We start from the raw sequence: 16,723 nt of genomic DNA, 5'->3' as shown, positions 1-16,723 counted from the left end.
CTGACCGGTATGTTGGCCTTTGATATGGCATCCGTCAACACCAATCAAAGGGCGGCATTGTTTAAATCCAAGTTTACATGCTTCAAAACATATATAAATCCTTTGAAACACTGCCTGTCCTTCACTGTTGAGTTCGGATTCAATCTTCACAGTTGACCCTGGGTTTGACCGCTTGATTTCAGCGGCGTAGCTCCATAATGCAGCGTACTGCTCATTATATGACCCTTCAATAGCCTTCGTTGCATGCCTTTTTACCCTATATGCCTTCATCACGTTACACTTAATGATATGGTCCTTCTGGACACGGTTCATGAACTCTGGTGCGGACCACGAGTCGTTAGTTTTGAAGCTCTGCATATACTCTTTCGCGAGCCAACTAGCTGTAGCAAATCTGTTAACGTTCACTCTAGGACATGTATGCTTTGGTTCATACGTCTTGATAAGGAATGCACCACCTGTTCCCAGACTTGATGCATAACACACCCATTTGCAATGTGAGTTCTTACACGCTGCCCTAACCCTTTGGGCCTCGTTTTTCTTGAAATAGACGTCTTTGCCCTCTTTGATAGCTTGTTGCCTGATTGCCTGCTTGAAGACATGAGAACTAGGAAATGACATTCCCAGTTTTAGTATCACGTGACGCATATCAATTTCTTCTCTGAACTCCTGAAATCGTGGCAGCTTCTTCTTGATGTGTGCCTTCTGCTTGCCCGTCACACCATCACGAACCTCTTCTGCCTGGTTGTTAATAAAGAATGTTAATATTTTGAATACCAACTATGAGATTGTATGTGTGTTTGTAAGTATGTTGTCGTTTTTTTATTTTTCCTTTTAAGTGTAAAACGACTTGTCGTTAGTTGTATGTGTGTTTGTATAAAAAAGGATTTTAGATTGACTTTAATTCAGCTTTTATTATGAGTTATGGTCAATATGCCATAAATTCAGCTTTTACTGATTGACTTTAATTCTGCTTTTATTTAGGATTTGCAAAGTTATGAGTTGGATGACTGATTATCATTTGCAATAATACCAAAATGTAAAATTGTAAAAGATATTCTATTATACCAAAATGCAATAATATTTTTGAATTCTAATATTTTATCACGAACCTCTTCTGCCGGGTTGTCTTCTGAGTCCGATCCATTGCCTCCAATGTCAGCGTCTATGTTGTAGTCGCTATCATCTTCAGAATCATCAATTAGAACGCCCTTCCCTTTCTTAACTACGCCAGCTAGGCCCAAGTCAACAGCTGCCCCATCCACTTCAATTTCTTCGTCACTCAACTCGAAACCAAACTCGTTCTCAGTTGGCCTTCTCTGATACGCTTCCCATGTCTGTTCATCCATGTCATTTTGTGCTTCCTCATCAACTTCTTCACGGTCTTCCTCCTCAATGTCACCCTGTGCGTCGCTTTCACTGGCCACGACATCAGATAAATGGTCATTAATGACTGGTTCAGGACCCGGGTCCTCATGCTCTTCTTGCTCAGCCACAACGTCGACATGGTGGTCTTCATCGTCCTCACCAACGCTGTTTTGTATAAGTAGTGGTGCAACTGGATGATCACAATAAATATTGACCTCCCAGCTTGTCTTCAGATTTTCAGCTACACGTTCCAGCAACTGACCGTCCAACTCAATCCAAATCACCTTACCCTCAGGCGCGTCCATGTAGTAATCACAACCAGTTGAGTAACCAAGTTCCTTTGTCATCATATTATTCAACACTTGAATAGACATTCTGTCTATATCTACAAACATAAACTGACTTACAGTGCCGCCTTCGTATTTGTCCAAACCATATCCACAGTCAAACCTCACCGCACCTCCATGGTAGACATTGATAGAAAACTTGTTTAGAAGTTCCTCTGAAACAAAAACATGGCAACAAAAGCTTTCATTTTCATGTACAAAGTAAACTAATAAATACCCATTTAAAACATGACACCCATTACATAAATACCCTCAAAACCCCACACCCACCCTTACCTGTACCAAACTCTACCGACAAAACCGGGACCACAACAAACACAAAAGGACGGGAAACAAAAAAAATCAAACACAAATGAAGCCACAACACTAGTGGTCCCATTACCCTCACTACCCATCTGCAAAAACATATCTCACTCGCGATTTATCCCCTTCGATAACAACAAAACAATAAAGAACAAATAAAACCATAAGCTTACCATAAGCCCCTTCTTGAATCGGGGTTCGAGATTTATCCCACTCGCGTTTCTCCCTCGAAGTGGCTTGCTTCGCCGGAGGTGTCGTACGTCCTTTCTTCGACGGCGATGTCATACTTCCTTTCTTCGCCGGGGATTTCATACGTCCTTTCTTCACCGGCGATGGCGTACTTCCTTTCTTCGCCGGCGATTTACCTTTCCTCCGCCCCATAGTCCGTCGTGTCTTCGGCGATTTGCACTGTGAATTTTTTGGGGGTTTCGCGATTTTTGATTTCTGCACTGTGAATTTTTTTTGGGTAATTATCGAATCAGTTTTTACATTTAATTTTATTTTTTTGAATTTCAAAAACACAATATTACACGAAAGAATTACCTTTCTTAGCGGGATTACATAATTACCCTCCTTGTATCGCAGGCGTGACTTGCACGTGACCATTATCCGGCAATTTGGACAGAAAAATTAACAGAAGTACCAAATATGAAAATTGTCTGGTCATAATGGGCCAAGACTGCAGACTTTTTTCATCAGGGACCAAGGTGTTAAAGAGGTCAAAGACGAGGGGCCAAAAATGTCATTGATTCTTTTTTATTAACATAGTCAAATTTACATAAATACTCAAATTTGCGTAATACACAAAAGGGTGTATATAGTCTAACTATTTGCATGATGACCCATCATCCATCATCCGAATGATAATTTATTAACGAAGTTGGCTACTTAGAAATTCAAAAAAATTTATTGACTTGATTACTTAAAAATTTCTTTAAAGTAGGATTAATGTTTTTTTTTTTTTTTTTTGGGCCGGTGAAACACTATGACGAAGGAAATTACGTGATGAGTACGTACGACATATATTAATGATCGTATCTCACGGCAACTTCCTTTTTTTTTCCTATAAGTAGAACATTGTAACCAACGATATCAATACCCAGAGAAAAAAGAAAAAATAAAAGAAAGATACATCTCTCTCAAAGTCTCAATTAATAGTCATGATGAAATCTTCTCAAGCAGTTTTAGTCCTCTTTTCTCTTCTCATAGTAAGCCTTACTCTTCCTTATGCATTTACTAAGAACACCTTAAAAAACTTATAAACAAGTGTAATAATTGATAAATATTATATTGTTTTTGCTCTATCTCTTTCTTTCGTCCACACACATAGATACATACATAGACTGATATTATTCTATAATAAATATAATCCCTTTTGTATTGGTGCAGTTAATTGCTAGCAGCATAGAATCAAGGAAAGTTGAAGCAGGAGAGTATTGGCGCGCTGTGACGAAATATCAGCCGATGCCAAAGGCGATTCAAGGCCTTGTTGTGGCCGCCAATAGAGGCCTCGATTCGAAGCCGTTCGATCAGAAAGACAAGTGTCGTAAATCCGGTGGTCATCACGATCTCATCCGAAGCGATGAATTCACCAACGAACTCGAGCCGACACCAAACGCCACGGCTTATCCCAATGACGAGGCTAACAACAAGTTATCATCATCTTCCAAGGACTTTGAGCCAACCCCAAATATTTCTGCTTACAACGAGTGATAATATATATAGATATAGCACATGAATAGTTGTGCTTAATGCTATGTACTCCTGTGTGTGGTTTTGCTTGATGTATCAAATTCTTGCGATGAATGTTAAATTTTGTGACAACAATCTTATCAAATATATTTAGTTCTATATTAGCTTGTGAATCTTGAATCTTCAATTTAGCTAGTCCTCGTGGGATCGACTCGTTCTTACGATTTATTACTATTACGACCACGTGCACTTGCGTGTGCGAGAAAATTCGCAACAAGTTTTTGGCGCCGTTGCCGGGGAGTAGTTCTAAATTGCAATTCGACTCATAAGCTTTTATTTGAACTTTCTTTTATTTTTGTTTTCTCATCTATTTTCGTGTTTCCTTGTGAAGGTGTATGCGAAAAGACGGTGAATCCAGCCTCCTACCGATCGATCCCGAAATCGAAAAGACGTGCAAACGAAACCGGAAGGAAAAACAACAAAGGATCGAGGGAGCAACAATGGCCGAGGAGCGACCTCTTCTCGACTACGTCCTACCTACCACAAATGGGTATCGTCCGGCCATTGTTAGTCCAGCCATTGAGAACCGGGACTTCGAAATCAAAACCGGGATGATCAACATGATTGAACAAAACCAATTCGCTGGAGGCCCTAACGAAGACCCGAACGAGCACCTCGCCAACTTCAACGAGCTATGCGGCACATTCCACATCCAGAACATAAGCGTTGATGCAATCCGACTCCGCTTGTTCTCATTCTCCCTTCGCGGCCGAGCGAAGATTTGGCTGCAATCCTTGCCCGCCGACTCCATCACCACTTGGGAAGAACTTTGTGCCAAATTCCTTGCAAAGTTCTTCCCGTTCGAGAAGACAGCCCGGTTGAAGAATGCGATCCACAGTTTCGGGCAATGGGAGGGGGAGTCTTTGCATGAGGCATGGGCGCGCTTTAAAGAAATGCTGAGGAAATGCCCTCACCATGGGATAGCCTTGCCGGACCTACTACAAACATTCTACAATGGTCTCCTCACCTCGACAAAGACCTTAGTTAACACCGCCGCGGGAGGCACGGTGCTAACTAAGACGCCTTCAGAATTCCATGACTTGCTTGAAGAATTGGCTCGTTCCAACGAGCAATGCCCGGTAGAAAGAAGACTCATGAAGCCCGGTCCCGCGACCGCACACGCTACCACATCCGGAGACAAATCGGAAGAGTTGAAAGAAGTGCTAGCACAAATGGCGGAGCTTAACAAACAGCTCAAAGAGATGAAAGTGGCAGCCAAGGTCATACAAGCCGCACCGGAGCCATGTTTTTGGTGTAATGGGGCTCATTTCACCGACGATTACCCTCAAGCCAATGACGTACATGCCGAGCAAGCCAACTACGTCAACAACTACAATAACCGGGGCCAATATCACAACGCCAACAACTACAACAATGGAGGTCGAAACAACAATTACAACAATCAAGGATGGAGAGGACCTCAACAACAACAACAAGGGTTCGGGGACAATCAACCTTCACCGGCGTACCACAACCAAAATCAAGGGCAGCCACAACAACAACGGGGGTTCCAACCTCAACAACAACCAATTCAGCCCACGCCCAAGATCGAGCCAAATGACATGTTCCTAGCATTCATGAATAGGACAACGGCAATCATGCAAAATCAAGAAACCGCGCTCCAAAATCAAATGGCGTTGATCCGGAACATCGAAACACAAGTGTGTCAAATTGCTCGAGCTCAAAGCAATAGACCACAAGGGAACCTTCCAAGCAACACCAACGTCAACCCGAAGGACCAATGCAACACAATCACTCTTCGCAACGGGTTAGTGGTTGAGAGTTCAAACAAGGGGAAAGAAAAAGAAGGAGACGGTGCATCATCATCAACGCCACCACAGCCCATGCCTACCTCCTCGACTCCCTTGCACGCCACCGTGCCATTTCCTCAACGGCTCAAGAACAACAAGCTCGACGAGCAATTCGGGCGGTTTGTTGAGATGCTCAAACAACTCCGAGTCAACATTCCGTTCGCCGACGCCATCGTACAAATGCCGAGCTATGCGAAGTTCATGAAAGACATCCTGCTTGATGTCATCACATTTTGCTTTCGCAATCATTTGGATTCTTTGTTTAATTTTTAATCATCAAACTCTTTCAAACACAATTTGTTGAAGCAAAACGAAAAAAAAATAAAATAAATAAAGATACAGATAACAAGAAGTAGTTGAAATTTGGAACACATTAGGAATTTGGTTATTGGATTCCATACACAACAAATTTGGTTAAGCAATTCCATTCTAGCGATCACAACACTTCTTAAAACAAAAAAATATAAATACATAGGTTGTAAAAGTGAGTCGTTTATATGAGTTCTCTGGCAAGAGAAACGACACGTCGTTCCACAAATATATCATTGCCTTGGCATTCAAGTAACATAATTCCTCAATAGTCACCTAGCTAGCAGCAAGCATGAACTTTTTAATCGATTCAATAACCATTTTATTGCGGACATGAATATCCAGAGTCGAGTACATGATCAGTGTCACTAGCATATAAAAATTAAATAAATTAAATAAATAATGACCTTAGGAAGATTTTCGTTTGAGCCGAGCTTTGACTAGATCGACGATTGGAACAGGTCTTATGTTGAAACACGCGGCTAGCGAGAAATACACGCAAACCAAAGGCACGTAAATCTTAAACCATACCGAGGAGAAAAAAGTTAGGTATGTGAAAATACCGGTCATGAGAATCACTGCCGCGAAATTCATGAGGCACTTGGCAGTGGAGAGATGATCATCGGTTCCACTACTACAAATTAACATATTAGGTGCGGAAGGGTATTAGGTGCGACATGTCGCACCTAAATGTCGCACCTAAGCACATATTAGGTGCGACATGTCGCACCAGATAGTCTTCCAAGCGACTAAAAATTTCGCTGATGATTAGTGCTATCCGGTGCGACTTTGTCGCACCCGATATGATGTTGTCGCACCTGATACTATTGGGTGCGACATTTGTCGCACCTAATACCATTAGATGCGACTAGTGTCGCACCTAATGGGTTTAAAAATTTAAAACGGTCAGAAATTCCCCCCGAATATTTTGGGTTCTGGAATTTCACATTGGGTGCGACAGTGTCGCACCTAATAGTCATATTAGGTGCGACACTTATGACTATTAGGTGCGACAGTGTCGCGCCTAATAGTTTTAGGGTATGTTAAATACCCGAACGTCTTCTTCTTCGCCCAAACCGCCTCTCTCACTCTCTAACTCTCTCTTCTCTCTCTAACTCTCTCTCTCTCTCTTTCTCCGACGCTCGTCCCCGGCGCGACCAGCCCCGCCTCCAGCCCGCCACGCGTGACCCCATTCCCTGACGCCGTGAAGCTCGCCGTCCTCCAGGTACGCCTTACTCTCTCTCTCTCTCTGTCTCACTCTCTCTCCGTCAATCTCACTCTGTCTCTCTCCGACCAGGCCCGACCCACCCGAACATCCTCCGGCGAACTAGTCCTCACCTCGTACACCGCTCCGGCCTTGCTCCCCGGTACTTCACCACCTCGCTCCCTCCTCGAACACCACCGAGAACGAAAACCGAGAGCCCCGACCACCCGTTCGCACATCCGTTCGTCCTCTCTCGGACGAAAACCGAGTCTCCTCAACCACTACTTGTCCCGTTGAACTTCGAGCCCCCAAATCCGTGGGTAATGATACGTTCCTCGAGCCCCCAAAACAATATTTAATTCTTTTTCTATTATTAAGAATGAATAACATTAATACTCTGCAGGTCGGAGCGCCGCCGCAGGACCATCACCTCGAACGGCCTCAGCCCTCGCTCACGCACAACAGCCCTCGGCCCAGCCCCCGGCCCACCCTCGGCCCAGCCGTCGCCGCAGCCCCGTCGTCTCGCAGCCCCGTCGTCGCCTCGGAAAAACGTTGGTTATTTGTAATTATTAATATTTATAGATTATTTAATATTTTTAGATTATTTCATATAGATTAATTAGTAATATATATGAAAATATAACTTTGATTAGATGTTAACACGTTTAATTAATTAATTAATTAGTAACATGTTTAGTTAGATTAATTAGTAATATATATGAAAATAGTAACATGTTAGATTAAATGATAATATAACTTTGATGAAAATAGTCGCATATAGTAATAGTCAATTTTTTTTAATAATGTGTAACATGTTAGATTAGATTAATTAAGTTAAAAGTAATATATTAAATTAATTAGTAACGTGTTTAGTGTAATTTAATGTAATTGTAACATGATTTGTTTAAGTTGATTGCAATTTGTTGAAAATTTGGTTAATTAATTAATTTAATACTTTTTTAGTTAGATTAATTGCAAATGTGGTTAATTAATTACATTGAGTGACAACGATGAATGACTAACACCATGTAATAACCGTAGTCGTCGAATAGTAATTACATAGTAATTAAAAATACTAACTACAATTCATTTTGCAGGATGTCTACTTCAGGTCAGGACCCATCAGGAGGAGAGCGTGACCCCCCGCAGATGCCGAGGAAGAAGCGGGGACCAACGACTGGCGTCGTTTCTGCGAGAGCTCGTGTTGGGACCCCTAGAGCGAACACAGTTCGCTACGATCAGAATGCGCAGGCGTTCTACCAAGACGTCAGGGAGCAAAATCCGTTGATCGGGACGTTCCAAAACCGATTAGGAAACCTGATCAAGAGTACCATTCCAGTCGACCTCCCAGACTGGAATCATGTGTCTGCGCAGAGTGTGGCGGCTCTTATGAACTCGATTCATAATGAGTATAACTTCGTTTATGAACATCCCGAGAGTGGCGAGCTTGTGCCTGCAGATCCTATTCGCAACGAGATTGATATGGCTATCATTCGCGATGCGAAGAGGATGCACCGTGACCAGAAGTCGAGGTTGTCGCAGCTCTTCTTCAAGACATTTTGCGGGAGTAAGGATCTCGCTAAAAATGAAACTCCCGATGGCTACAACTAGGAAGCCTGGTTGAAAGCAATAGAGACGTTCGACTCGCCGGAGCATAAGGTATGAGTTGAACTTCCGATGATTATTCGAATTTCTTAAAATTAAACTTCACGTATTTATGTCTTGCAGGCGAAATCTCTCCGCAACCGGGAAAATTCGAAGATGAAGAAGACGAAGGCGAGGCAAGGCTCGCTTAGTTTTTTTGGTCATCGCTCGAGGAACGTAAGTCTCTTAAAATTAATATGTAATATATATGTGATTCATATTTTAATGTTGAAAAATTACAGCGAAGAGAAGATGGGAGTATAGGCTCGGCTTTAGCGATATGGTTAGAAAAACACCAGGACGCTAAGGGATCGTGGACGACGGACTTCGCGAAGACGCAATACGTAAGTTAATTTTTTTTTTATTTACTATATTTAATTACTTTATTTCTTCTTATCTGATAAGTTTTTTGTGGTTTTATTTTGAAGGATCAAGTCACCGCCCAGACGATAGATATTTTGCGGCAAGCGGAGGAGCAAAACATCGTGATCTCCCAAGAAGATGCGGAGATGTACGCGATGCCCGATGTTTTGGGAGTGCGCAGAGACTGGGAAGTCGGTTTAAAGTCTTCGATCCCAAGGTCATCGTTGGGTGTTGCCCAAACGCTAGATGGAGGCTCGTCAAGTTCGTCATCTCAGACCGATCCATTGGTTGCCGAGATGCGAGCTCAGATGGATGCCCAACAAGCCGAGCTGCAAGTGATGCGGCAACAGATCGCCTTCCTCAGCCAGCAGCACAACCAGCCTCCCACGACTCCTCAACCTCCGCCTGCATCGCAACCAGGTGGGACGGATCAGCAGACGTCAGGTTCCACGCCGGGTTCTACGCCTGGTTCTATGGATTACTTGCGAGACCGTCCTTACGGAAGCGGCGGAACGAACGGCAGCGCGTCAAGCAGCGGTGGACGAGGACGCGGAAGCGGTTCTCGAAGTTCTGGCAACTTATTCGGTAGAGGAAATTCTACTATCGATAAGTTTTATAAGAAAAAAAAATAGGAATTCATTTTTTCGCTTTTTTTTAAAGAATTTGTATTTTTAATTAAAAATTCTATTTTCAGAATATTATTTCTAATTCATTTAGAATTTTGTTTAATTAATATTATTTGAATTTTTATTTCTAATTCATTTAGAATTATGTAATTCATTTTTATTTTGTTAATTTACTTTTTTAATTTTGTATTTTTTTTAATTGAACAAACATATTCGGTGCGACATTGTCGCACCGAATACCATGGCGCGAACATATTCGGTGCGACCATGTCGCACCCGATATGTATTTACCCGCCAATTCTATAAAATTTGGCAGGAAAATAGGTGCGACTGTAGGTGCGACATGTCGCACCTGAAAGTGTCGCACCTAAAGGTGTAATTATTAGGTGCGACATGTCGCACCCAATACCTTCTGCGACGGGTTATCCGGTGCGACGCTGTCGCACCTAATGTCGCACCTAATAAACTTTTAGGTGCGACATTTGAGGCATTGGGTGCGACATTCGTCGCACCGGATAACGTATTTTGTCCTAGTGTTCCTTGGTCGGGGAACCGACCCCGGGAGCGGAAATCGGAGAGCATTTGGTCCTTGAGACGGAAAGCGTTGACCAGCCAGGCGTTGACTTCTTCCTCGGAGACCGGGATCGAGTCGAGCGAAACGCGCCGGACGTGAATGTGGACTTCTGAAGGAGCTACGCCGTAGACATTGTCCATGAAAGTCGGCAAGCAATGCTTGTATGCGATAGTTATGTCGTAAACTACACACACACACACACAAACCAAGTTCACATATCAAAGAAGAGATTTGATTCGATTCAATATTATCCCGAGTTATTGACAATAAGAACCCTCGAAATTCTTTGATACATCGATGGAGGATGCAAGATTAATGAGACGTAGGGATTGAAAAAACAGTCTAATATACCAAAAAAAATATTAAAAAAATAAAGATGCACCTTAAAAGGTTGAAAGGTGCACCGTTATGCATTCAAGAGACCCGGTAATAATTCATTTCCCCTAAATAATCATTCTCAAACTCTATCTGTAAACTAACTACTCTCACTGATAAGATTAAAGATGTATTTCAGACTATAAACAAGCAACAAACTATTTACTTATCTAGAGTATCATACTCTGATTGATATATGTCATTACAATGTAAATAAAAGATAGGCATAAGAAACCTGAATCGAGAGTTGCTCTGAGGCTATCCAAACAGAGAAAGAAGCCCTTTGTTTTCGGGAGCAAGACATGGTTTAAGACAGGAAGGCCGTTTTGCTCCGCATATTTCTGGCTACGAATGCACTTCTGCTCTCTGCATAAAGTATAACAAATTCAACTTTTTATTCACAATCATAGAGGTTAAGAGTGTAAAAAACTACTATTTGAGTGAGAGAGAGTGATGTAAAAAAGATTTCATATTTACGTGAAGTTGGTGCCTTCGGGGAAAGGAGAGCCAGAGCGGGTCCCTCGGGTCCCGAAAAGACGAAACCATCGCTTTCATCACAGGCTCGTCGATCTCCCACTTCCTCGCGACGGGAACGAACTCCATGACCTGAAACGACCAACCGAACAACGGAAGCTTCATGAGGCTGCTCTTCAAGACGTACTTGATATAACCCACCATCCCTTTTCGCAGCGCCAAGTCCCACAGGTACATCCAATCCACCTCAGTCCCGTGATTCGCTATCAGTAAAACCCGCTCATCATCGTCCCCGTTCCCGAGGGCTTCGCCGGAGAACACGACTCGGGTTCCGTTGATCTTCTCGAAGAGGAACGGCCACAGAGCGATCCACGACCCGAAGAAGAACGAGGTCGCTCTCCGGCTCTGTCGGGTGCTGAGGAATCGGGTTATGACCGCGGTTGCGAACCCGATGTAGACCAACATCATGAAAGCCGTGGAGATGAGGACGACCAAGCACAGGATGCCCCGGATTATCCTGAGCGGAGTCAGAGCGGCGCGGTCGGTTTTGTCGGTCGTTTGAGAAGGGTTTTTTTCTTCCATTGTTCGAATGATCAAGAACCTCGCAGCATTTCTATTGGCACGGGTTCTCTATCTCTTTCTCTCTCTACATATATATGTATACACCTGGAAAAGGGCATTAGAGAGAGACTCCATGCTGTTTGTATTTGATTTATTAATATAAAACTGGAGAACTACTTGGATTCTCTATCTTCTATCTCCAATTTTACAGTGAAAAGACCAATATTGCAAAATGTGGACAAGTATGAATCCCGATTCCAACAATAAGGGATAAAAATGGAAAGAAATCTCCCACTTTATCTTGATTATCATCTACCAAATTCTTTTCAATCAATCTACTACAAAACCCATCAGCTCATTCGTAAAAATCGTAAAAGAAATGAGCTTTTAGATTGGGTTCATAGTCAATTACTTGATTCTGATTGATTAGCAAGAAGGGTAACATTTTTACAATATATAGATCCGACTCATTTTTTTTCATTATTTTTTTTTCTCCACAAAGCACATCTGAAATATCAATGCCAAACAATACCGGGAAGAAATAAAAGGGTATTTTTGCCAAACAAACAAAAAAAAAGAGAGTAATTAACTCGTGTTGTATAGTTGCTGAGAATGTAGTGAGTGAATAAAGATCAAATAGCTTGAGGCCATGTTTTTAAGGGCACGGTAAAGTATCGACATAAGAAAAAGGGAAAAAAAAAAAAAAAAAAAAAAGGAATTACCTTGAAAATCGGAAACTATGTCGAAAAATTTGATGTTTGTTTGAAGTTTGAACGCTTGAGCAGTCGGTTACCACTGTTGGACGGTAGTACCTGCTGAACAAGGCTATCTAAGGATCATATCCGCCTAAAATTACGAAATATGCCACGAATCTAATGAACGAGTTTTAGGAAGAATATTTGAGAATATTTAAGGAGACTCCCATGATCTTAAAATATAAAACAAATAATATTTTTTTTTAGAAACATAAAGGGTATTATAAAATATTGAGCGAAGTCGTTTTAGTTGTTTGGTTTATGTTTGTTAGGTAGCGTAGAAAGCAAGTTATTTGTTTGCTTAATTCTTTTTCCTGTCGTTTAACTTTCTTTGTGTAAACGACTTGTCGTTGTTTTACATAGAGTTAGTTAGTTTAGTTTTCACTGTATATATTTCTTGTACTCTGCATTTTTGAATTCAATTAGAAAAGTTCAGTTTTCCTTTTCTTCTTCTTTTCTCTCTGATCTCTCACGAAGCTCATCGTAAAATGGTATCAGAGCTCATCGCTCCGACCAAGCTTTCCTTCGTCTGATCAGATCTTTGATTTTTCCTTTCTCCTTCGTCTCCTCCGACAATGGCTGAAGATCCAACGATCCATAGTTCGGCCACAGGAATTACCTCACGAAGGAATGCTAATGAAGAAACCCTAGATCCCTTTTTTCTTCATCATACAGACACCACAGGTCAGATTTTGGTTACCACAGCTCTCACTGGTGACAATTATCCCACCTGGCGAAGATCGATGAAGATCGCTTTGTCTGTCAAGAACAAATTCGGTTTCGTCGATGGATCTATCCCGAAGCCAAACGCCACTGATATGAATCGCCTCATTTCTTGGACAAGGAACAACGATATCATTATAGCGTGGATGCTTAACTCTGTCTCCAAAGAAATCTCATCGAGCGTCATCTACAACGATTCAACGGCGGCGATCTGGAAAGATCTGGAGGAACGATTCCAACAGAGCAACGCGCCTAGGATCTTTGAACTGAGACGCGCCATCATGAATCTTGTGCAAGATCAGATGACTGTGGGAATGTACTTCACCAAATTGAAGATTCTCTGGGAAGAACTAACCAATTTTAGGCCAGACTGTCCTTGCTCGTGCGGTGGATCGAAGGATCTCATCAATTTTGTGCAAGATGAGTATGTAATGAAATTCTTGATGGGGCTGAATGAGTCTTTTAACAACGTTCGTGGTCAAGTTCTCCTGATGGATCCAATGCCTTCAATCAATAAAGTCTTTGCCATGGCTGTCCAAGAGGAGAAACAAAGATCACTGAGCAATGATGTCCTCGGAGGCCAAGACATCTCCAATTCAGCTGCAATGGCTGTGAAAGATGACCAGAAGAAATCCACTAACAAGAAAGACAAGCCAATTTGCACTCACTGCAAAATTCCTGGCCACACAGCTGACAAGTGCTACAAATTGCATGGATTTCCTCCTGGCTACAAATCAAGATTCAAGTCTAATGCCGCAGAAGGATCCACTGGTCTCAATGAGGTCAGCAACAATGGGGCGACTAGCACCATGAACAACCTATCAGCAGACCAGATACACCAGCTCATCAATGCACTCTCCAACCAGCTCATCATGCCAAAAGCACAGCCTGAAGGCACCAACAACATAAAAATGACCACCATGAGTACAGGTTCTTATTGTTATCTTAACAGCACAGGTTGTACCGTTAAAACTCCTTTTTCTTGGATTCTTGATTCGGGAGCCTCTAGACACATATGTGCACATAAGAGTTTCTTCCATAATTTTAGGAATTTGCATAATTCCACTGTCACTTTACCTAATCATACTATCATCCCTGTTCATCATTTAGGTGATGTTAGGATTGATAAAAATCTTGTGCTGAAAGATGTCCTTTATCTACCTGGTTTCAAATTTAATTTGCTTTCTGTCAGTGCTTTGACTCGAGATTCTCAGGTCACCATCACATTCTCAGATGACGAATTTGTGATACAGGATATCAAGTCCAAGATGAAGATTGGCAGGGGTAATATGATTCATGACCTATACGTGTTGGAAAAGGACAACAATGACTGCATCAACACAGTTACTTCTCAGACATGGCATCATAGATTAGGGCATCTCTCTTATAAGAGACTTGATCTTTTGAAAAACCAGTTACATTTCAATTCCACTAATAAGCTTGTTCCTTGTGATATCTGTCCTCTAGCTAAACAGAGACGTCTTCCGTTTGTATCTCATAATCATTTAGCTAGTAAGACTTTTGACCTCATTCACTGTGATGTATGGGGTCCTTACTCTGTGACATCACATTCTGGTTACAAGTATTTCTTGACTCTTGTGGATGATTGTAGCAGGTTTACTTGGATCTATCTCATGAGGAATAAAAATGATGTTCATCACATTATCCCTCGGTTTTGTTCCATGATAACTAACCAATTTTCTAATACTATTAAACAATTTCGTTCTGATAATGCCAAGGAATTAGTGTTCTTTGATTTTTTTTCCAAGGCAGGTATTGTACACCAATTCTCTTGTGTGGAAACACCACAGCAGAATTCCGTGGTGGAAAGAAAGCATCAGCATCTCCTCAATGTGGCAAGATCCTTATACTTTCAGTCACACATTCCTATTGAGTATTGGTCTGAATGCATTCTTACATCTGTTTATCTCATCAATAGAACTCCTACACCTTTGTTATCTAACCAATGTCCTTATGATATTCTGTTTGGCAAGCCTGTTGATTATGATTTCTTAAGAGTTTTTGGCTGCTTAGTTTTTGCCTCAACCTTGAAATCTCACAGAACCAAGTTCCAACCTAGAGCACGCAAGTGCATTTTCATAGGATATCCTGCAGGTGTTAAAGGGTACAAGTTGTTAGATTTATTGACTCGAGAAATTTTTCTTTCAAGGGATGCAGTGTTTCATGAACATATTTATCCTTTTCATAATCATATGCAAAGACAAGTGCAGGTTGATCCTTTTCCTGATTTGGTACTGCCTATACCATCCAACACCACACATATCCCATATATGGACTCCACTGACCAAGCAATATACTCAAGTCAACCACACACACAAGAGATGATTTCTTGTCCAAGCCATGACTCTGAACATCCGGGCCCACCCTTGGAAGTGGAAGAACCAGTCACTGTTGTTAGAAGATCAGTAAGGCCTAGAGCTCCACCAACACACCTAAAGGACTATCACTGTAACTTGTCACAATCAACCACAGGTGTACTCTATCCATCTCCTCATCATCTATCTAAAGTTCTTTGTTATGATAGTATTTCTACTGCCTATAAATCCTATGCACTATCTGTTTCTGATTATTTTGAACCTCAGTTTTATCATCAAGCTTGTAACTTCCCTCATTGGAAACAAGCTATGACTGAGGAATTAAGTGCCATGGAAGATAACAACACTTGGATTGTTGTTCCCTTACCCAAGGATAAGAAGGCAATAGGTTGTAGATGGATCTATACTAACAAATTTAATGCAGATGGGACTCTTGCCAGGCATAAAGCCAGATTAGTAGCCAAAGGCTACAATCAAAGACAGGGAGTTGACTTTATTGAAACTTTCTCTCCAGTCGCCAAACTGGTGACTGTTAAAGTTTTACTAGCCCTTGCTGCCTCTCAAAACTGGGCTTTAGCACAATTAGATATCAATAATGCTTTCCTAAATGGAGAGCTATTTGAAGAAGTGTATATGGATTTACCTATGGGTTATTCTTTTCAGGGGGAGCAGCAGTATCAGGGTAATAGTCAGCTTGCTGGGAAACCTGTCTGCAAATTGCATAAATCAATTTATGGTCTGAAGCAGACATCCAGACAATGGAACATCACTTTCACAAATGCTATTGTAGCTGCTGGTTTTACTCAGTCCAAATCAGATTACTCTCTTTTTACTAGAGGACAATCTGAAACTTTTGTTGCTATTCTTCTCTATGTTGATGATATTGTAGTTGCTGGTCCTGACACTTCTGTTATTGACTCTGTCAAGACTTATTTACATTCCAAGTTCAAACTCAAGGATCTTGGCCCCTTGAAGTTTTTTTTAGGCATTGAAATTGCCAGGTCAAAATCTGGGATTGTTATCAATCAAAGGCATTACACTCTTCAGTTACTTGAAGATTATGGTTTCCTGGATTCCAAGCCGGTCAAAACCCCAATGGCACCTCGACATACTTTGAATAACATTGATGGGGTTCTCTTAGATGATGTCAAACACTATAGAAGTCTCATAGGACGTCTTTTGTATTTGACCATTTCACGCC

General features: G+C 41.6%; 2 protein-coding genes and 1 pseudogene across 2 annotated transcripts; 2 read left to right on the top strand and 1 right to left on the bottom strand.

Annotated features, from left to right (window-relative positions):
• The first annotated feature begins 3,084 nt into the window (after positions 1-3,084).
• Positions 3,085-3,814, top strand: LOC149387490 (organ-specific protein P4-like). The gene is made up of 2 exons (XM_089624646.1): positions 3,085-3,223; positions 3,405-3,814. Exons 1-2 carry the CDS (start codon positions 3,176-3,178, stop codon positions 3,726-3,728), a joined length of 372 nt encoding a protein of 123 aa, XP_089480772.1. The 5' UTR covers positions 3,085-3,175; the 3' UTR covers positions 3,729-3,814.
• A 393-nt stretch (positions 3,815-4,207) lies between these two features.
• On the top strand, positions 4,208-5,851 carry LOC149387489 (uncharacterized). The gene has a single exon (XM_089622166.1). It carries the CDS (start codon positions 4,208-4,210, stop codon positions 5,849-5,851), a length of 1,644 nt encoding a protein of 547 aa, XP_089478292.1.
• Positions 5,852-6,030: 179 nt separating this feature from the next.
• On the bottom strand, positions 6,031-12,520 carry LOC149387488 (putative 1-acyl-sn-glycerol-3-phosphate acyltransferase 5; annotated as a pseudogene).
• Positions 12,521-16,723: the final 4,203 nt, after the last annotated feature.

The sequence above is a fragment of the Urtica dioica genome, chromosome 8 (genome assembly GCF_054948205.1).
Source record: "Urtica dioica subsp. dioica isolate 48M chromosome 8, U.dioica_male_clone48M_v1_H2, whole genome shotgun sequence".
Taxonomy (NCBI): domain Eukaryota; kingdom Viridiplantae; phylum Streptophyta; class Magnoliopsida; order Rosales; family Urticaceae; genus Urtica; species Urtica dioica.
This window is presented reverse-complemented; position numbering and strand designations above follow the sequence as displayed.

Bases quoted from the DNA above. Each gene is read 5' to 3' on its own strand.
- LOC149387490 (XM_089624646.1), top strand. From the start codon at position 3,176: ATGATGAAATCTTCTCAAGCAGTTTTAGTCCTCTTTTCTCTTCTCATA. The intron at 3,224-3,404 runs GTAAGCCTTACT...GTATTGGTGCAG, and splicing joins TCCTCTTTTCTCTTCTCATA to TTAATTGCTAGCAGCATAGA.
- LOC149387489 (XM_089622166.1), top strand. From the start codon at position 4,208: ATGGCCGAGGAGCGACCTCTTCTCGACTACGTCCTACCTACCACAAAT.